At 38.8% G+C, this 21453-nt stretch overlaps 1 protein-coding gene across 1 annotated transcript; it reads left to right on the forward strand.

The window, feature by feature from the left end:
* The first annotated feature begins 427 nt into the window (after window positions 1–427).
* Window positions 428–21300, forward strand: LOC122973480 (adenylate cyclase type 2-like). Its single transcript, XM_044341043.1, has 26 exons — window positions 428–673; window positions 2647–4096; window positions 6358–6555; window positions 6668–6829; window positions 7433–7582; window positions 8493–8647; window positions 9106–9217; window positions 9327–9454; window positions 11238–11396; window positions 11569–11728; window positions 12187–12369; window positions 12661–12689; window positions 12985–13038; window positions 13475–13538; window positions 13628–13725; window positions 13963–14047; window positions 14513–14650; window positions 14823–14900; window positions 15402–15577; window positions 17042–17126; window positions 17286–17444; window positions 17969–18115; window positions 18248–18349; window positions 18547–18661; window positions 18977–19101; window positions 20237–21300. The coding sequence occupies exons 2-26, from the start codon at window positions 3047–3049 to the stop codon at window positions 20369–20371; spliced, it is 4047 nt and encodes a 1348-aa protein (XP_044196978.1). The 5' UTR covers window positions 428–673; window positions 2647–3046; the 3' UTR covers window positions 20372–21300.
* Window positions 21301–21453: the final 153 nt, after the last annotated feature.

Below are 21453 nucleotides of genomic sequence, written 5' to 3' on the forward strand. Positions count from 1 at the left end.
AGAAGACAGTGTATTTACACATTACAAATGAATAGATTTAGCTGGTAATACTTCTATACTTTTACCTATGTAGATTTTTAAATGCAAGACTTTTTTTTTACATTGCTGTATTGGTACTTTTACTTAAGCAAAGGATCTGAATACTTCCTCCATCACTGATTTAGCAGTTTTAGCTTTGTGTTGCTAATAAACTGGTAAATCACTTGTATATGCTACATGTGTTTTGATTTAAAAACAAAACAAAACAAAGCATAATATAAAGTTTAACTGAAGATAACAGGCTGACAGCAACAAATCCATCCCGCTCTGGTAAAGAAAACAAACCTGCACACCTGCGTGACCTTTGACCTGTCCTTCCCCTCCATCCCTCTGCTGATTATATCGCCATATTTGCATAGCTGGACCAGAGCGCTCTCGTCGTGCGCGCCCCCGCATTCACCTGCCACCTCGCGCTCCAACCTCACAGTCTCGCACGAGCGCTCGTCTCCTAACGGCTGTCTTTTGAACAGAAAAGACGATTTTAAGAGGAAAAACTTATGTTTTTACCGTTTGTTAGAGGTTAAAAGTGTCATTGTGTGCTTTTTGACAACAGTAAAAGGATAACGGACGAAGTTGACGCAGAGGGAAATTATCGTGTGGGGAGAAACGGACGTTAACGTTAATCAATAATGAGGTAAGTGAACGTTACTTCATTTTACAAACATTTAAATTACTTTTCGGGCTTCAGCTGCTACGTTAACGCTCATACCCAGTGTTTTTCCGTCCTTTTACACGGTTATTTTAGCCTTTTGAACTCCTCAAGAGAACTTGAAGGAGTATTATAGGATATAAGAGGATTAGACAAGTAAAGTTAGACAAGAAGCGCCACTTTAAATGCACAAAAAGGTCCATAAATTTACCTTTTAAGTTCCTCTGTACTAATGTGATCATTACATGGATTTTTCATTGTTATGTTTAGCCTTAACTTAGTTGACTAAGGCCAGCTGCCCTCATCCGTTACGCCACAGATGGATTTTATAGATATAACTTTGTCATAACAGTTATTCCTTTTTTTCTCAATTGGTGATAAAATCTTTCATCGTAATTTCCCTATCAAACTTACTTAATTCAAGGTTTTTAGGAAGCATCTACGCAATGTATTTTGTCATCGATGGGGTGTAAAATTCGTTAATTTGGTGAGAGCGAAAAATGACTTTGTTTACGTTAAATTTGAGGGAATTTTGCATGAAAAATACACTGTAATCATTGAAATCACCGAGGATATGTGCTCATTTATGTAATATTCACAACACAAACAAATAAAGCTGAATAAATGAGTCCATTAATTGATTAGTCGATCAACAGAAAAACATTGTCAAGTAAAAAAAAAAGGCAAAGTATTTGCTGGTTCCACCATCTTAAATATGAGAATGTCCTGCCTTTGCTTGTCTTACATGTTGGTCAAACAAAAGAAACAATTTTAAGACTTCACTTTGGGCTCTTGGGAGTTGTGATGGACATTTAAATTTCAGTTATGCTAGATTAATCAAAGTTGGAGCTCTGTAACAACGACATATGCCAATGACTGTAATTTTTAGTATTCTTATAGTTGATCATATACATTTTTATTATAAGTTTTTTCCCCCCAAACTTCACTGGCTCCACTTCAGTCTTTAAATTGGTGGAAACAAGTGCATCCCTAATGCTTAAATCACTGGAGAAACTGGACTATTTATGTAATATTCCATCAAAAATACTATATTCCTGGTTTGATTTTAAGCTAAAGAGGTTTCAGCTGGTTGTAGAAAACCCCTCTTCATTTTCTAAAGTGCTTCACAGACCAACAGAACAGAGTAGTGAAACCAGCCGACAGGGAAAAAAGACACCGGTGGAACAGCAGCTCCCAGACATAAGAACAATAAACTGTACTGTCATCACCCCATAGTGTCACAAAAGTGTGCTGGCATTAAAAAAATACACACAATACTTCCTTTGTGAAAGTTTTCAAAGTGTAGAAACAAAACCAGATCATTGCCATTTAATTTAAAAGGGCAGAGCAGGTCAATCAAGGCGAACGGATGAATCAGATGAATCAGATGAATCACTGTGTAATCCCTCTGTGACTTTATTATTAAATGCACCTGTAGCGGAGGAAACAGATTATGGAAATGTTTTTAATCCCAGAGGTAATGGTGACACTGAAGCATGATATTTTACACATGATACTATAAGAGTCAGGTGTGTTTTTGACATGGTCAGGTGACAGGGAAGAAGAAGCGAAAGAGGACAGCGACAGAGAGGAAGATCAGAGCGAACCACTGAGTGTAGGTGGTGACTGGAAAAATGTTTTTAATGTGCACTGGGTGCGTCGCTTGACATGTCATTCCAGTACACACCTGCACAATGTGTTTGTGTGGTGTCCGTGAGTGTGTGCTATTGGGGAAGAGCCTGCAGCTAGACTAACAAGTTTGTGTTGCATAATGGGGAAATGACTAGAAGAAGTCTGTCATTAAAATGGCATTAAAACCATGCGCTGGTGTAACATCGACACAGACGCAAGAACCTTTCTCTGAGCTGTGAATATTTAAGTTTAGCTTTGTTTAATCTTTTGTTCTGATTCTGTGGTTACTTTTCTAATTGTTAAACCTTTTTTTTTTTTTTTGGCAGGGAGGTTCCTCTGCTACACAGTATGGATCAGCGCTCATGTAAGGAGCAAACACTCCGGTTTAAGATTCCTTATCAGGCATTTTTCGGACCTTAACGGATCTATGTGACCTCCCATCTATTTTGATGACATATTTTTAAGCTGTGGGAAAAAACAGAGGAGCTGGACTCTCTCTGGAACAGTCTCAAATTTCAGTCACATTTATTGAATCTCGCACACAGAGATTGAGGCTTCCCTTGCCGCATGGACATAAATAACATCTGACAAAGAAAAGATGAAGAAGTAAACACTACTCTAGTGTGTATTTATCATGTAGACAAGCTGAGAGAGAGACCGACAGCCAGAGAAAGCAAAGTGACAAGTGGAAAGACGGCAAGATCCCTCGCGTTCACGGAGGTCACGATGCCAGATGAGTCACAGGAATTTCAGGATAAGGGGAGGCCTGGAGAAGAAGCGTCACAGATGTCTTTAGTGCCGGACATTGTGATCGCCTCTGGTGTCGGGGGGAGCAAAATCACCGGAGGCAGTAGCCTGGAACTTGACGTCTTCAGTCACACCACAGGACAAGGTGTAAAACAGCCTCCAGATTTGCAGAAAGTACAAAACAGCGACATGAACATTTCGCAAGGAGATGTCGGCACAACTAACAGGAACGGTGTCACAATTAATCCAAGCAATATTACCGCAGTCGGGCCGCCGGGGAGCCAATCAGGACTCAGTGAATCCCAGATTTCCGTAGAGGTTGGTGTGGCGAAAGCAGCTCAGACCCCTAAACCTCTCAAGGTCAATTCTTTGCTGAGAGGAACAGGCGTGACCCAGCAGTCTGCAGATGATGATGATGATGATGATGATGCCCCGGTCAGGTCATCCTCTGATAGGCTACGAACAGACAACAATACCTCATGTCATGCGAACGGCTGCGGTGACTTGGATCACAGCGGCGCAAGATCCAGGCCCGATTACGTTTGCACTAGTTTCGGCACTGACGCCTGTGACGAAGTGTTAGATGAACTCGATGAACGCTCCTTTGAAAAGTCGAACCCTATCCGTGCCGTCAATTTCTCTGAACCCAGTTTAGAAATGTCTCAGTCTAGGAAAAACACCAAAAGTAGTCCAGATGATGACAGACGAGACTCCAAAACAGACTTACACGTTCAACCGAAATCAACTGAAGAGTCACCCGGCAGCAGGTCGCCCTCGCTCGCAGGTGTTTCATTCGTCTCCCAAGCGAGGGACAGCATAGACGACAACTGGAACGAGGAGGATGAAGAAGAGGACAAGCAAAGCTCCCGGTCCCAGCGTAGCGTGACGGAGGGGGTGTGTTGCTGCTTACAGGCGGTCCGCAGGGCTTTTCTGCAGTGCGTGGAGGAGACTCCGGCCATGCTGTCCGGACTGGTGCTGTCTTTGGCCTTCTGTGTGGCCATCATCGTCCTCATTCCCACCACGGGAAGGGTGAGACAGAGGGAGAGAGAGAGAGTGTGTGTGTGTGTGTGTGTGTGTGTGTGTGTGTGATTGTGCACACTTAAACTTTAATCATATTTTTACATTTATTGTAGAACATGCCACCTTTTTGTCTGACAAATACATCCATTAATGTTGTTTCTGAAGCAAAAAAAATTCAAATATTTTTTATCTGTAAGGCTTCAAGTAAAAGTCATTTTCAATATTGGTTAATCAGTTATCTGTTGATTATTTTCTCGATTAACCTAACCTAAAATGTCTTGTTTTGTCCCGTCCAACAGTCTACAACCAAAAGATATTCAATTTTCTACCACAGGACTAAAGAAGCCAGAAAATATTCACATTATAAGCTGGATCAAGAGAATTTGGGCATTTTTTTCTTTAAAAAAAAAGTGATCAATCAATTATCAAAATACTTGGCAATTAATTTTCGACTAATCGTTGCATCTCTAACGTGAGGATGTGCTGCTTTTCTCTGTTTTATATCATTGTGAATCTAATATTTTTGTGTTTTGGACTGTTGGTCAGACCAAAAAAAAAACTAATTTCAAGACATGAAGGCCTTGGAAGAAATGAAACAATAATGAAAATTAATCATTTGCTGCGGCCTTATGTTAGTTAGCAAAACACTGCACTCAGCAGCATCAGTGTAGAGACGGTGAATTTCACGGGAACTTGCTGGAAAAAGCGTTACGGCCGACTCTAATGGAAAGGAAATAGAGCATTAAACCTGTTCTTCCAAACAACACAACATTCTTAAGCTTCATTTAGGTCGTCAAAATAGCTGTAAACAAAACACTCACGAAACAGTACATTTGTAGGTCATCTGTATCAACCTGCCCTTCTTTCTGACCTCACTATAAGGCTTTAAGTTAGGTTAATACTGGACTCATTCAAGTTTGTCCTTCAAAGCCCTTTGTGATATATTTTAAGTAGTAAAATATTAACTTTTTTTTTTTTTTACCAGTGCTGCAGACGGTTCAAACAGGATCTAACAAATCAGAATTGTTTATTATACTGGCAGGAGACTAGTAGCTTTTGTCTATAATCAATACTCAACACTCTTATCATTATGCTTTTGTTTCTTTATACGTTGAGATCTTCGAGCAACAGGCTTGGTACTGGTTTGTTACCATTAACTGAAAAATCCATGGACAGAAAATTAATTGAGAACTATTTTGATGATCAAATGGTCGTTTGAGTCATTTTTTAAGCAAATATGACAAAAAATTGGCTGATCTCAGCTGTCTTAATTATAGAAAACTGATTATCAGGTTTTAAATGAAATAAGACATTTAAAGACATCGCCTTTGACTCTGAAATTGTAACACACATATTCCACTTCAGTTTTTTTATACCCAAAACGATTTATCGATTAATCAAGAAAGTAATCAGCAGATTGATCGCTAATGAAAATAGGCCTAATTGTTAGCTGCAGCCCTGCTCGTTTGTTGTCCAACATCCTAAAAGTACAACAGATCAGGGTGTCTCAAGTTTGCCAACCAATCACACAGAGTCATTTTCTTTATTTACAGATATATTAAAGTACTGATACAATATTTTTGTTTTTAAGATTCAAGTATCCAGTATTTTTTGCTAATGTTGGGTAGTATAAATGTAAACTTAATTCATGCAGTTGTTCTGTGCTTTCTTCCATATTTTATGGATTTCATGGAACTCAATACAAATGAATTCATAAAACGGTTGATGCATTGACAGTATATTAACATTCAGTCCAAATCAATAATTCCCTGAGAGAAAAAGAGAAGAAAATATCTCAGGCACTTTGTGTCATTGCAGATTAAAAACATTGCACCTGCTGTTTGAAGGCTGTCAACTCTGATGAATAAAGTATACAGATTTCCGTCCTTAGTGTGGCATAGACAGGTGCTTCTTGGGTCTATTAAACAGCTGAGCTGAAATAGGACGATGCAGGGTTAGGCTTAGTAAATGCATATTAATGTAAATGGATCCTTCCTCTCTGTTTCTGTCTGTTAATGAAATGTCTTTAAGGTTCACTAAGCTGCTCACTTGACGCACAGTATTTATTCAATAGTAGCAAAAACTGTGGATCATATTTCTGCCTTTAAAAATGTATAAAAACAAACATAAAAAGTGTTTCCCCATTTTACAGCCTGCTCTATTCAACAGTAAATCAAGAAAGAGTCAAGTTTGTAAGTGTTATTTTAAGACCGTTATAATTTGGATTTTGTCGACGCACTAATCTGCTGTTCTTGCTCATTTCTTCACAGAACATGGATCGCCACGCAGCGGCTCTGGCGGTTGTGTGTGTGGTTCTCTGTCTGAGTTCCGCCCTGCTCGTCTGCCTGCCCTGGCTGGCCACGGTGAGGCGCTGTGGAGGAGCTCTGGCCCTCTTCGTCTGGGGGTCATTGTATGTCACGGCCATGGTCTTCATCTTCACAGGAGGTTGTGTCACAACCTGGGAACAGGTGAGGAAGAAATTATAGGCTTCATTGTTATGGGAGAAAAACATTCTTCAACTGTTGTAACATCTCTGTTTTTTTCCCTTTCTTCTTCTTTCCTGTCCTTTTACTCTCTCAGGTGGCGTTTTTCCTCTTCCTCTCTCTGAGCGTGTACACAGTGTTGCCTCTCTCTCTGGCCTGGGCCCTCATGGTCGGGATAGGCACCAGCGTTTCGCACATCATCATCATCAGTGTCTACGTTCCTGTCACAAGCCCAGAGACACCAGACCTGGCTGTGCAGGTACAGATTTACTGTGTTTGAATACATTTAAGATAATTTCCTAAACTTGATATATGTGATGATGTGGTTAAATTTGTTCGTGTGAGTTTGATTCCGGTGAAACACAAATAGCTGCACATCATTAAGTTTCAAAATGGAAACATAGGCAAAGGTTTGCAAATGAGCTGCCTATGTAAAGAGGCGCGTACCTCCTGCATGTGCCAAAAAATAGTATCCAAATTCAAATAGTAGGTGTAAAGCTAAGGTCAGTCAGCACGCAGTAGGGTTTTGTGGTTTATGGAAAGCGAGGCTTTACAGGTTCCACTGGGAAAAAATAAATCTTTATTGGTTTAGGAAGAAATCCTACACCTGGTCTTACATACTGTGTTATTTGTCACGTGATAAATAAGTGTGGCTCTTCAGTTACTAATAAAATACATTAATAATTTACACAAATTCAAAGTCCATATTAATAAATGTTGTTTTTAACTCTGTCACTGATTGACATGTCACAATAGTGGTTCAGCAACTATATTAAACCCTTATTGTGCTAAAAGTAAAGGAGGACTGTAAAGAAAGTATTAATGATCTCTCCTCCCCCCCTTCCTCTGACTTCCTCCACAGCTGGTGGCGAACGCGGTGCTGTTTGTGTGTGTGAACTGTGTCGGGATTTTCCACCTGTGGACGACCGAGCATGATCTCCGAATATCCAATCAGAAGAGAGAGGAGTTCAGCGCCATACGCTCCCGGAAGGAAATAAGGAAATATCAGCAGGTTAAAACACTGATTCTACCTTAGAAAATATTGCTTTACAAACATATACATATACATATGTATGTATATGTATATATGTATATATATATATATATATATATATATATATATATATATATATATATATATATATATATATATATAAATATATTCAATTCTGTGTAGGATTTCCATTCAGATGAAGAAAAGATGACAGTTCAGGACAGCAGAAAGTGCAAATAAAGATTTATAATTGTCCAGTCTCATAAAAAAAACTCCACTTTTACTAGCTTGTCTCAAAATCATCCAGCCTTTTTACTCTATAAAATGTGACATGTTGATAAGTCTTGACAATAGTAAGAACCTGAAGCAAGTGTCAGATTTTTATAATATAATCTTACTTCATAAGTTACCAAAACAAGCTTAATTTGCACCAAGTAGATGATAGTTTGAAGTTTCCAGAAATAAATTAAAACCCCACGTTTATAAAATAATAAATAAAATGACTTGAATTCGATCCAGTTCTGTCTTATGCTTCTGTTTTCACATGCTCTAAATTTAAAATGTGTAATCGCTCTCATTAAAAGGCACCCTATAAGGACAGCCTGGGTTTGGTTACTGTTTGCTTTTTCTGGCCATTAGTTCAATAGATTAATCATTCACTTGTCTGAAGCCCAGCAGCAACAGAATAGTCTACCCTAAATAGGCACTATTCTTACCAAGTAAACAAATAGATGAAACGTGATCCACTGAGTAAACAGAGCATCGTTTCAAGGAGGTTTTTGATGTTCGCCTATTTCTTTGAAAGCCTTTGAGAGCAGATTGTCACCTCTGTCAGACAGAAATGCAATGACCCCGGTTAATACGGTCTCAAAACTCATCGCCCACCTTCCACCACGCACTTAACCCCCCCTGGTTTCCTTGGCAACAGGAGCAGCTCCTCCTGTCTGTGTTGCCACGGTGCATCGCTGTGAAGCTGAAAACAGAGGTGATAAAGAGGCTGTCCAAGCCCAAGAGCGATAAGGAGAATGAACACAACTTCCACAACTTCCACAGCCTGTACATACAGCAGCACAAAGACGTCAGGTGATTATCACACTGTACATAATTAAAGATGTTCTTGAGTATGTTTTAGAAAATTACAGCTGTATCTTGTCTCTCAGCTCTCAAAAGATGCCCACATTTAATCACATAAATGCACTTTTTTTGTCTGTTAAGATAGAGGTGGGTTTCTAGAATAAAGCTGTACACTTAAGCACATGAAGACACATATTTTAGATGCTATAATTATGTAACTGGTCATGTTTATGATAGAGAAATGCTAGTTAAAATAACCAATATCACTCGACAATGTAGCAAAAAACAGAAACTCAGAAAAGTTATCAAGAAAAATCTTTTGGCATTATGTAGGCAAATTTTTTTTCCAGTATTTGCTGTTTTTATTCTGTAGCACCAAATTATTCCAGGATTTTGTGCCTGATATTTGCATCTATGTGTGTATGTGTGTGTGTGTGTGTGTGTGTGTGTGTGTGTGTGTTATGTAGCATCCTATATGCAGACATTGTGGGCTTCACAAAGCTGGCAAGCACCTGCTCACCAGAAGAGCTTGTCGCTGTGCTCAACAAGCTCTTTGGCAGGTTTGACGACATCGCAAAGGTACAAAAACCAGCACATCCAGCCCAAAATAAAATGTTTATCCTTTCAAAAAGAGTATTTTTTAAATATTAGTTGTAAACTTGCACTCTGTGTTTCTTTCTGTCTGTAGAAGAACGGATGTCTTCGCATTAAGATCTTAGGTGACTGCTACTACTGTGTGTCTGGCCTGCCTGACCCCATCCCGACTCATGCCGGGAACTGTGTCCAGATGGGGCTGGACATGTGCACTGCTATCAGGTCAGTTTATCTAAATTTATCTAAAGTTTTGCTTCAGGTTTGTTTGTTTTTTTTACCCTCCATCCTTATCTGATGTACCTCCCCTCCTCTCTTCTCTGTTGTTGTTCGTACGCTGAAAAAGCTCACAGCAACAGATATATTATAAACATATGTAAATCTATGTAAATATGTACAATTTTAATATTAAAAAAAAAATCTCATCCGTCTTCATTTATGTGGTACTGTTATGTCTTTGTTACTTTTGTGATGAAGTTCCTCCCACCTGATTCCTGTTTTCCAGCCACAGGAATAAAAGCTGCTCAGTGCTCCTGATTTGCATCTGATATTACTACGTGTAACTTCCTCTTGTTACTCTGAGAATTTTACTTCACTGTTCTCTCCTGTGCAGGTGGAACCACACTGAATATTTTAGCCGAATGCTCACAGTTTCAGCGTGTGGAAACACTGTAATATATAAATTGATCATAATATTCTCAGGCTACACATTTTCCTGAGGCCTCGTTGTGATTACTCCATTTCCAGCTTTGTCTTTGTCATGCAAACATTTATTACAGTCTGTCACTTATCTCTCATGACGTGTGCTTTGTGGGACTGAACCATGTTTTTATGGCTGGAGGCATTATGTTTTACGTCCGAAATTTGAATTTCTTCAAATTTGGCACAAACATCCATTTGGACTTAAGGATGAACTGATTAGATTTTGCTGGTAAAAGGTCAAAACACGTTTTTGGCCATAACTCAAGAATTCATACGTTAATTATGATACAGTTTCACACAAATGTCTAATAGGATAAAATGAAATAAAATTTTGATGTTTTATATCCAAAAGGTCAAAGGTAAATTTAATTAAATATAGTTCTGCAAAAGCACCATGGATGTATAATAAGAGGTGGATACGGTGCCGCCCTCAGCCTTGCAGCCAGTTTTTCTCAGTGGTCATTTGCGGTTTTGCAGCGAAAAATCCCCCTGCGGCCCTAAAAGCATTTTCCCCGTAGACCACCACTGTAAAAGAGACGCCTGTAAAGCTGTCGACGGGACACCTCAAACTGCGAACGAGGTCAATTATGACTCTTTCTATTATGAATTTTTGATCCATGGAGGTTTTATATTTGTAAAACGTTACTTGAGCTGAGAAAAGCGATTAAAAATCTGTGACATCACCGCAATATAAACTCTATGGGCCAGACGGGGCGGACGACACAGTACTGCGCATATTCAGTGGGCTGCACAACACCGAAGCAAACCTGGAAACTAGAAACTTTTTTTGGTGTATGGACCAGCCGAACAATTCTCATTGGACTGAATGGGCGACATTTTTGGTCTCGTATCCAGATCTTCCCGTTATTCAACGCTATAACTCAGGCACAGAAGATTGTATGACCATATTTCACATTTGGTCGGATACTGAATCGGTGACACTAATCTCGGGGGCTCATCCTGAAACTGTGGTGATTGTATTGATCTTCTGTGCCACTGAGTTGAAGATGTGTTTGAAGCGTCCACGTTTTAGTCTTTGTAGCTTCTTTATAGCAACATCTATATCTGAAGCATCGTCCACTGTCGTGTCTACAACTTTGTGTTCAATCAGAATCAGCTTTATTGGCCAGGAATGTGAACAAATACAAGGAAAATACACATAAAACCTTAAAGTCTTTACTACAAATATGATATGAGTCTGGACAGACATTGACGTAAACTGCAACTTGACTGGTTGGGGGAGGCATACAACAACAAGGTGGTATTTCTTGTTCAATTTTAAATTTGAATTATTTCCTCCCCGCAGTAAACTGCGAGAAGCGACGGGGGTTGAGATCAGCATGCGGGTGGGCGTTCACACCGGCAACGTGCTCTGCGGTGTGATCGGCTTGCAGAAGTGGCAATACGACGTGTGGTCACATGATGTGACACTAGCCAACCACATGGAGTCTGGAGGTCTTCCTGGGTGAGAGAAGTGTTTAAATAATGCAAATAATTCAAATTTTAAAAAAAACAATGTGGTAATTAGTTTAATGATAAAGAAAGAAGATACATTTTGAGTTTTGTTTACTCTTCACATCTTTCTATAAAACATGTCGTACATATTTTGTCATTAATATCGTTATTATTATAAATAGGCGAGTTCATATCACAGAGGAGACGCTGCAACACTTGAATGGAGCATACCGAGTGGAGGAAGGAGAGGGGGGGAGTCGGGATCCTCTTCTCCAAGGAAGAAAAACCTACCTGGTGATTGACCCTCACAAGTCGGACAGTTTATGCAGGAGACCAAGATCGGTAGGGGTACACGTGTTTGTATGCGACACGTGTGTGTGTGTGGGTGTATGTGTGTGTGTGAACCACTTGAGATGCGGTCAGATATTCAAGTGCAGTCATTACCTCCTCATCTATGCACTCAAATTGCACTTTCTGTGTTTTGGTTTAGTCGTATGTGTGTGTTTTTTAAGTTACAGGATCTTTACTTTTTACATTTTTTTATTAATTAAACTTTTCCCCTCAAAACAGTATGGCAGTAAAATAACTAATTATGCGACTATGACACAAACTGTGTATGTATATTCAAGGAAGCAGGTTTGCCTTACTGGAAAAAGCCTCTCTGATGCAACTGAAGATCTTCCAGTTATGCGTGTTATCTGTGAAACTCACCAACTTTCCAGAAGTGGGCTTTAGCACCGAGCTCCAAACTGCTGTGATCTGCTTCATGTGAAATAAAATAATCTCCATCCTAATTCCAGACGAACAGTCTTGCGTCCGGTGAGAGCAGGCAGCGGGCGTCTGTCCGGATGTCTCAGTACCTGCAGTCCTGGCAGACCATCCACCCCTTCGCAGACCTGAGCAACCCTGAAGCCAAGAAGAGGCCCGGCAAGAAGAAACCCACCCCCACCAATGTCATCATGAACCAATCGCAGCTGTCTGTAGTATGTATTTGCGCTGCATTCCCCATTCTTGACCTTGCATAGTTTTTTTCCACATATTAAGCTATGCATTAAAGTGAATATAAATAAACATAAAGTATATAAATACACACAGAACCTGCACATACAAATATTACTTAATCATACTGTTTACCGTTGTGCTCTCCAGCTACACATGAACTCTCACCAGTGTTAGATCATAACTTTTGTATTGTCTGTATATTTGAAAGAACTTAAGGTCATGCAGCCTGTTGACAGTGTGTGTGTGTGTGTGTGTGTGTGTGTTTGCTTTAGGAAAGACAAACTACCCAGAACAATCCCAGGTAAGTTTCAACAAATATTCAAAGCACCAGCATTATTAATTTGAGTAAAATAAGTGTAATAAAGCATGCGGATCTTCCAGCAAAGAGCAATATAACACACTTACTGCTTTGTCAGTCCTCTATCATGAGTGTTTTAGCAATTACATACAGAGGAGCTATTTCATAGCATTATTTTATTTGTAATGTAGGTAAGTTATGTTCTGTAGTTGCTTTTGTTTCCTCCAGAAACCCACAAGTTAAGTCACATTATTATTTTGGATAAAGCTGTGTCTAATGTGTTCTTGTTTTGTCCCAGTTTGATGGTGGATAATGGTGTTAGGGCATCACTTGACACGCTGGACACTGCAGGGTAAGTTGTCATTGAAAGTTTTTGGTAAAGACTTTTTCTCAAGTATTGTTTTGTGCTTCTTCTTTGTTAGACGAGAGAGTTAGTATAGAGTCATAAGATACATGGTGGAAGGGAAAAGTGGAGATAACTGCATCACAAACCTACTGAATCCAAACATTTATCTGTTAAAATAATATTTGCTTTTCTAAATATCTTTGCTAATGTAAAATACATTCAAATAAAACTGGTTAACATTAAATTAAATGGTGAAATATTTGTTAGCCATATAGATTCTTGGAAAAACAGATGATTGCGTCGCCAGATTAAAAAATATATCTGTATTTTATATTTTATGTTCTTTTATGACTTATATTTTGGAGCCTTTTAGACTTTTGTGATACTGTTTCTTGTCCTCTAACCATCATTCCCCTAAATTTTCTTTTAAACTGTCATTCAGGAAGAGAGCAAAGAAGCTCAACTGTTTGACTCTGCTGTTCAACGACCTGAGTCTGGAGAAAAAGGTAACTTCATCCTCTGAACACGAGAGTGATATATAAAGCGTGTTTTTGTGCCTTCGTGTTACATCTTCCTGTTTGTGTTTGTGTTCCAGTTTCGGTTTTCAGAGGTGAAGGGTTTACACCATTCAATGAGCTGCATAGCTCTGATCTTCGTAACTATTTTCACGGTCCAGATGCTTGTTTCTGACAAGTGAGTAACACCACAGTCACACACACTTCATTTTCACCTCTTCAGGCGCATCATGTTCTGAATTAAATGGGCCCAAAAACACTGGAATTCAACTGATCTAATTGGTTGTTTCAAGTGTGCTCACTCACTCAGTGTATTACTTACAGACTCACTCATATGCATCCTTATTTTCTCGCTCACTGCCACAATTGAATAAGGAAAAAATAAAGTAAATTATCCCTTTTTGATGCCTCCCAGGAACTTTGAAATGGCGGTGTCCTACGGTGCAACATTTCCAGTGCTGGTGCTGCTTCTGTCCATCGTTTTTACCGGATACTTGGAGGTAAACAGACTCTGGTGATAGGTTTGTATTGTAATAACACTGTGCAATATTGGTAATATATAGGTAAGAAGTACAGAGTTTAATATCAACAGGTGATCAGTAGTTCATGGTGTAATCAGCAGTAAATAAAGGCAGGTGGCTCAAAATGAAATAGTAGATGAGATGACAATACAAACATTCTTGTAATAATTTTGGCATAAATTCAAGATGTAAATAAGGTCATTACTCAACGTCAATGTAACACTGACAACAAACTGTATGTTTTACACTATTACTCATCATTTTATATGGTTTACTGCACAAGATTAACATTTACGTAAGATTTATTTTGCATAAAATCAAATTTGAGTTGTTGTCGTGTGGTACCGTGATCTGGAAGAGATAACATGACTGCAGTGCTGCTAAATAGTTTTGTATGAAATGTGTGTATGTAATGTATGTTGTTGTTTTGTTTTGTTTTTTCAGAAATGGCGTTCAAAGATGCCGTTGAGCGTCCAGTGGATATCAGGCCTGTCTCGTGGCGTCTCTACCAGGGTGGTGCTGCGGCTGTTTGTGCTCACGCTGTGTGTGCTCATCACTTTGCTTATGGCCGTCCTCAACCTTGTGAGTTCCTTTTTCTCTGACTTGAAATCTTTTTTCTTTTCTTTTCTTTGTCTGCTGTAATTTAGAAATATATTTGGGTTCTTTTCTATTTATCAGTTTGTTGATTCTGTTTATTTATTTCTTCTTTGTTCATTTCTTTCTGTGTCTTTCACCATGTTACTGTTCCTTCTAGTTTTTCCTCCCAGGAAAAAACTGCACCTCGATTACCAACAGGACTGAGTTGGAGGGTCTCAGACTCTACACTGTGCCTGTGAGTACCAACAAAGAAACAGTTCATCATGTTTTTATCCAGGTGTTTTTTTATTATATGTTTACTTTGGCACTATTGTGCGTTGTTATCATTACCTGTCGTAGTTTAGCTTAGTTAGTTACAGTTAATTTCATTTATAAGCGCTTATTAATTTCATTAATAAGCGTAAATAGATGTAATTCTTGCTCATATATCAGGCAAGCATTTGACAAAACATAGCACTTATACCAGTCATTTACATTCTCTACCAGTACAATAGTGACTCCTCCCTGATCACAGCTATATAAATACTCTTAAACCTATAACAAAATTCAGCATTTTACCTCATTTCATTTCATTTCCAACATTTATATGTAATTTTTCATATATAAAGTCATCATTTATAAAGGAGTAATGTATCTTTACATACTTTGAACATCAACATTGCTTTGAAAATCACACCTAACCTGTCCTAACCCACATTTTTTACGTTCCACCTACTGCTTCCCTTCAAACATGCAGTACTACCTGTACTGCTGCCTGCTGGCCATGCTGGGAGTGATTGTGTTCGTCAGGACGTGCTTATTGGTGAAGACGCTGCTGCTCACCTTGGCTGTGGTGGTTTACCTGGCCCTCTTCCTCTACATTTACGCCCCGAGGTCCGAATGCCTCGTCGACCTGCTGTACAACGGCACCAAGTGAGTGATCCTCAGGGGGTCCTGTGTGCTATAGTTTTATGTGCCTGAACATTATTTTGAAAATTAAAGTGAAACAGCAGCAGAGTACCTTTCACATTTGGTCACATTGACGTTTTTCTGGCGCATACATTAAGTTCTGACACATAGAAAGTGATCTCCTTAATAGCAATGCACAGTTTTCTAGGAGTGAAGTGATTAGTCAAAGTGATTAGACAGAAAATTAGTGAACAACTGTTTTTGGAATTGATTAACTAACATTTACTTTGGAAAAAATCACAACAATTATTATAACAGAATTATCGGATCATTGTTAAATCGTCGTTTGAAGCAAAGTAAGCAATTTTAAGACGTCAACTTGGACTCTTGGACAGCATCTTATAGACTGAACAATTAATCAGTAAGTCAGAAAAACACTCAACATACTATCATTAGTCACAGCCTTAAAGCTTTTCACCCAGAGAAAGCTGAACTCAACAGCATTTGAACTTTCCTCTCTTTGGTAACCCGTTGTTTAACACATCAAACCACACTGACAGCACTCAAAATAACTCAAACACTTTCCTCGGTCTTTCATTTGTGGCCACAGAAGTAGGAAAGTGCTTCACAGTTGAGCAATTAGCACAAAATATGAAACATGGAAGGTTAGTAACAAACACAAGAGCAACAACATTAACAAAACAGAAGCAACATCAACAAAAATGCAAAAGCCACTTGGTCACCTTGCTTCTGTCAACATGTTACTGTACGTGCAGCCATTTGGGAAAAAGTACTCTTAGAATCTGTATTATTCTGTATATATTACATTATGTTAATAGACAAACTGTTAGAATAAGATGCATCACAGTATGCAGGCATGAAAATATATAGAGTTCAAGCTTGCTAGCTGTCCACACAGTCAGACTGACTCTCAGTAATCCTATTCAAGTACTCTTCCCACTCGTCCACCAGGCTCTTATATAACCGATGGCAAGTTGATTGGCCAGTCTGAGCCAGTGACAGCCAATCGGAGTCATGGCGGACAAATAAATTGGGGTTACTGACCAGGCGGCTGATAAATAATTTGGCATAGAACGCCACCGCTGAAATTTCACATTGTACATAATAATCACGACGAACACAAACCACGCAGCACTCTCTCCATGTCGAGCAGCTGATTGGAACTCGCGGGGAGCGAATGGGACGTCTCAGCCAAGGTTTTAAATTTCCTGCCTTTTGTCTGCCACTCAGACTCCAGATTGTGAATCCTTGTCTGGAGTTTCAGTTCACCATCATTTATTCAAGAGTTTTCTATAGACAGAGGCCTGGCCGGGGGGTACGAACCCCATTGACTGTGAGATACAAGACACTCCGGTCTGAGGAATTATGTAATGGAATAAAAAAAAAAAAAAGACTGATGGTAGTTTAATAGTCCTGATTGTAACATAATATGATTCTAAATATATGAATGTGCTTGTTTTTCTACAGGCCCGGTGTTCTGAAAGACCCTCACATCATGTCTGGAGTTTGGCTGGTCATCTTTTATATCGTATGCCTCATATTGGCCAGACAGGTGTGTGTGTGTGTGTGTGTGTGTGTTTAAAAGCTTTCATTGATTTTTCTGTGGAAAAGGGAGTCTGTGTGTGTCTTTGTTTCACATGTGCAGTTTTTGCAAATTTTTATCCAAATGTGTTCATACTTAGTTTGTATTGAATTCTCCTCCCTCCCTCAGGACGAGCTGGGTTGCCGCGTAGACTTCCTGTTGGAGCATTGTTTCCAGACGGAAAGAGAGGAGATGGAGACCATGGAGAACGTCAACAAGCTTCTCCTCCAGAACGTCCTGCCGCTCCACGTCGCCTCCTTCTTCATGGGCAAAACCGTTCGCAACCAGGTGAAGAGAAACAAAACACACATGAGAGATGTAGAGCACGTACTTGTAATCCACATCCTGTTTATAATGTAAAACAGATAAACTTCATGCCCTGGTTAGCCTGCCATTCTGTCAACTCTCACATATCATTCTGTGCTGTCAACAGAGTGTGAATATATTTTCATATCACTAGAAAGTTGGCTTGTAGGTTGAATTATGAGGCTTGCAAGCATGTGTGCAAAGAAAGGAGAGACATTGACAAAAAGTACTAATATATAGGTTTTGTGGCATTGAATGCATGTTTTTATATGATAATATGTTTTTAATATACAGTTTCAGTTATTAAACATTAAAAATGTATTCCTCAGTTTGGAAAACATTGACATTTAGAAATGATGTTTGCATATTTTGAGTTACGAAACCTTTAAGGACAAAAAGCAACAGAAAAAATTAACAAATTTTACTTCAGTTTGCAACATTTGCAGAATGTACAGATTATTATCTTGCAATTAAAACCCTTTACTTTGAAAAATCTCTTGTTTCAGGACCTGTACAGCCAGTCATACGAATGCGTGTGTGTGATGTTCGCCTCTGTGCCTCAGTTCAAAGAGTTTTACAGTGAGAGCAGCGCCAACAGGGACGGTCTGGAGTGTTTACGATTCCTCAATGAGATCATATCAGACTTCGATGAGGTATGAGGAAGCAGATACTATTAAATAACCCACCTGTGTCAGAACATTTTGTTTGTTTTCTAAGTATCCCTTATTTCCCTCCTCCTATCTCATGTTCTCCTTTCTGGTTCTGCTCATGTTTCTGTCTCACAGCTTCTATCAAAGCCCAAATTCTCTTCAGTGGAGAAGATCAAGACCATCGGCAGTACGTACATGGCAGCTGCAGGACTGACAAACTCATTGGATGACAGAAAGGTTTACCTCCTTTAAGCTTGTTCAATATAATAATATAATATAATAATATCACCAAGCTGAATTGGTTGAAGAGACTATTATCTAGTGTGCTGAAATACAGGTTTATATAAATCAAAGTATTTTAATGTCTTGGTTGTCACATTATCCAGTTGTGATACATTGCACTTCATTAACCTGATCTCTGGCTCCCCCTGCAGAAGTGTGACATGTCCTACAGTCATGTGAGGGCAATGGTGGAGTTTGCCATCTCTTTAATGGGCAAACTGGAGCTTATCAACACACACTCGTTTAACAGCTTTAAGCTCAGGATCGGTGAGTCTGTTCAAGATGAATCCTAAAAGCAATAAGCCCAACCCTTGATTCTTATTTCATAAATCTACAATTACACAATGTTTATGTGAAATGCTCTTAGACAAATTATTTATGACTGTAAAATATAAGAAAATGTATTATTTTTAACAGAATAACGTAATTTAAACACTATTTATACATAGTGCAAGGTCAGAAAAAGAAAACACAATAATATTTTCTTGGTACACTGTCATTAAACCTGTTAAAGAAAGAGTTTCAATAAAAAAGTTGTGTTTTCCTCTGATGTATCGCTCCTCATTGTTAACTCACTCGCAGGAATAAACCACGGTCCGGTGATTGCAGGAGTTATCGGAGCTCATAAACCTCAGTATGACATCTGGGGGAACTCTGTTAACGTGGCCAGCAGGATGGACAGTACAGGAGTGCTGGACAAGATACAGGTCAGAGAAAAAGGGCCTAATGTGGTAAAACATATCTTACATCTTGTTTCAACATATAAAAAGAACACAAGTTAAGCAAGTTGTGTTTCTTTGGAACTTTTAAAATAAATGCCTTTACTGATTTAAGTGGTTTAAATGTTTGATTTTTATTACTTTTTTCCCACATTACAATGCAATTATTAAGTAAAAATACAAAGAAAACAAAAAGGGAAAACATTTTTTTTTTTTTTAAAAAGACAAGGAGAATAAAAGGATTGCACCTCAGTGTGTCTTTTTACAGAAAATAACTTAAAAGTTAAGGTCTTAAAAAATCTTATATCGTCCTGGTAGCCTAGTAGTTAAGACACATAACATATAACCACAACATTAATGGTTCAGTTCTGGCCAGAGTCCTGTGTTGAATGTGAAAGTTTTCTCTCTCGTCCCATGTTTCCTGTTTGTATCTCTACTGTCATCTGTTAAAGGTGTGTGTAAGATTTAGAGGGATCTATTGGCAGAAATGGAATAAAATATCCATAAGTATGTTTTAATTGGTGTAAAATCACCTGAAAATAAGAATCGTTGTGTTTTTGTTACCTTAGAATGAGCCCTTTATATCTACATAGGGAGCAGGCCCTCTTCCACAGAGCACGCCATGCTGCACCGCCATGTTTCTACAGCAGCCCAGAGCAGATAAACCAAACTCTAGAGAGGGCGTTTTGCGTTTTTCACGAGTGTCGCAGCCACTTTAGGTTCTCCTACATGCTTAGAAGGGGAGGGAAGGTGTATTTTGTTGGTCAATCTGCAACTTCACTGCTAGATGACACTAAATCCTACACACTGGTCCTTTAAATAAAGGCAAAAATGCCCCCAAAAGTCTTTTTATTACAAATGTAAATCTATTTTATTTTCATGTAAATATCGTTTCCTCTTCTTTAATTTGACAAGGATGCACTTAAGCTCTTAAGAGGGTTTTGCTCGCAGCAATTTCCCTTCATACTTGTGTCCATTGTTTTATTTTTATATAAAATACTTGAGCTGTAGTTGTCAGATGAACCTTTGCAGTTCATCACAGATCAGTAGTTGTTAAGTATTACACTTAGCAGACCCTGATAATGATGTAGTAGTCATTTTCTCCCCATTTCTCTGCTCCCAGGTGACGGACGAGACGGCCCAGATGGTCCAGAGTCTTGGATACAGCGTCACTCTCAGAGGAGTCGTCAACGTCAAGGGCAAAGGGGAGCTCACCACTTACTTTATCAACACAGACCAGTCGTCTCCTCAGTTCTGACCTCCTCTCCGTCAAACGCTGATCAGACTGTCCGCTCAGACTAGGGTCCAAACACCAGCTGCAAAGGATTTTTTTTTAATTTGTTTTGATGTATGAAGGTCTTGTGAACTATTTCAACTAAACCTGACACTACATGACTCATGCTGGTTGCCCACAGAGGACATAGATAGTAACGACTTCAAAGTGCTGCTGTCATAATGAAGATCTGCGCTGACTCAATGCTGAAACGGCGATGTAGGTCATAACACAGGTCATCACCTACCTGTTAATGATTTACATCCACCAAGGAGCTGCCTTTGTCTTTCGGATTAGACACTAAATAAAATCCGTGACTGGTTAAATGAAGATATGAGACTCATAACTGGAGAGCTTGAACCGTGTTTCTTCCGTTTCTGTACCGTATCTGGATTATTTCTTACTGTATTATGTTGAATAATGTATGTAATATAAATGAATTGAGGTTGTGTTGCTATTTAAACACTTTTTTGGTACACTTTTAGGTACCTAGATATTTCAAAGATTGCAGTTGTTTCTATGAAGGACATCGTTGAAGTAGTTTATGCCTCATATAAGCAAAATAACTTTTTTTTTTGCTGTTTACAGGAATTTATTTTTGTTTTATTAAGGTTTTTTCACTCCATTATGATTTCATTTAGTTACAAAAAAACATTCTGTTTTATCTTATCAGCTTCACGTTCATGACATATGTCGGTGAACAGCATTATGTGGCTTTAAATACACGTTTTAAGCTACTTGGCACAGATTTGTGATAGTTACAGGTCTTTTCCACTTGTTCCCAACCTGAGGGTGGTGACAACATAAATCTGAGAGGTGGAAAGATGATTTCACAGGATAGAACAGAAGGAAAACACTATATTTCTGCTGTTTTCCAGATTTTGATAGTTTTCCCTATTCGGAGGTATAAAAATGATTCAAATGACACAACCTGGAAAGGGAAAGTCACTCTTTTATTAAACTTTACTCACCGCTGGAGCCGGAGATATTTACTGCAACTGATATAGATTTTAAGTATGTTTTCTTTATCTTGAAATGCTTAAAAAACTGACAATAATGATGCTGTA

This window comes from Thunnus albacares, chromosome 22, assembly GCF_914725855.1.
Source record: "Thunnus albacares chromosome 22, fThuAlb1.1, whole genome shotgun sequence".
NCBI classification, from domain to species: domain Eukaryota; kingdom Metazoa; phylum Chordata; class Actinopteri; order Scombriformes; family Scombridae; genus Thunnus; species Thunnus albacares.

Bases quoted from the DNA above. Each gene is read 5' to 3' on its own strand.
- LOC122973480 (XM_044341043.1), top strand. From the start codon at position 3,047: ATGCCAGATGAGTCACAGGAATTTCAGGATAAGGGGAGGCCTGGAGAA. The intron at 13,726-13,962 runs GTGAGTAACACC...GATGCCTCCCAG, and splicing joins CAGATGCTTGTTTCTGACAA to GAACTTTGAAATGGCGGTGT. The intron at 17,127-17,285 runs GTGTGTGTGTGT...TCCCTCCCTCAG, and splicing joins GCCTCATATTGGCCAGACAG to GACGAGCTGGGTTGCCGCGT.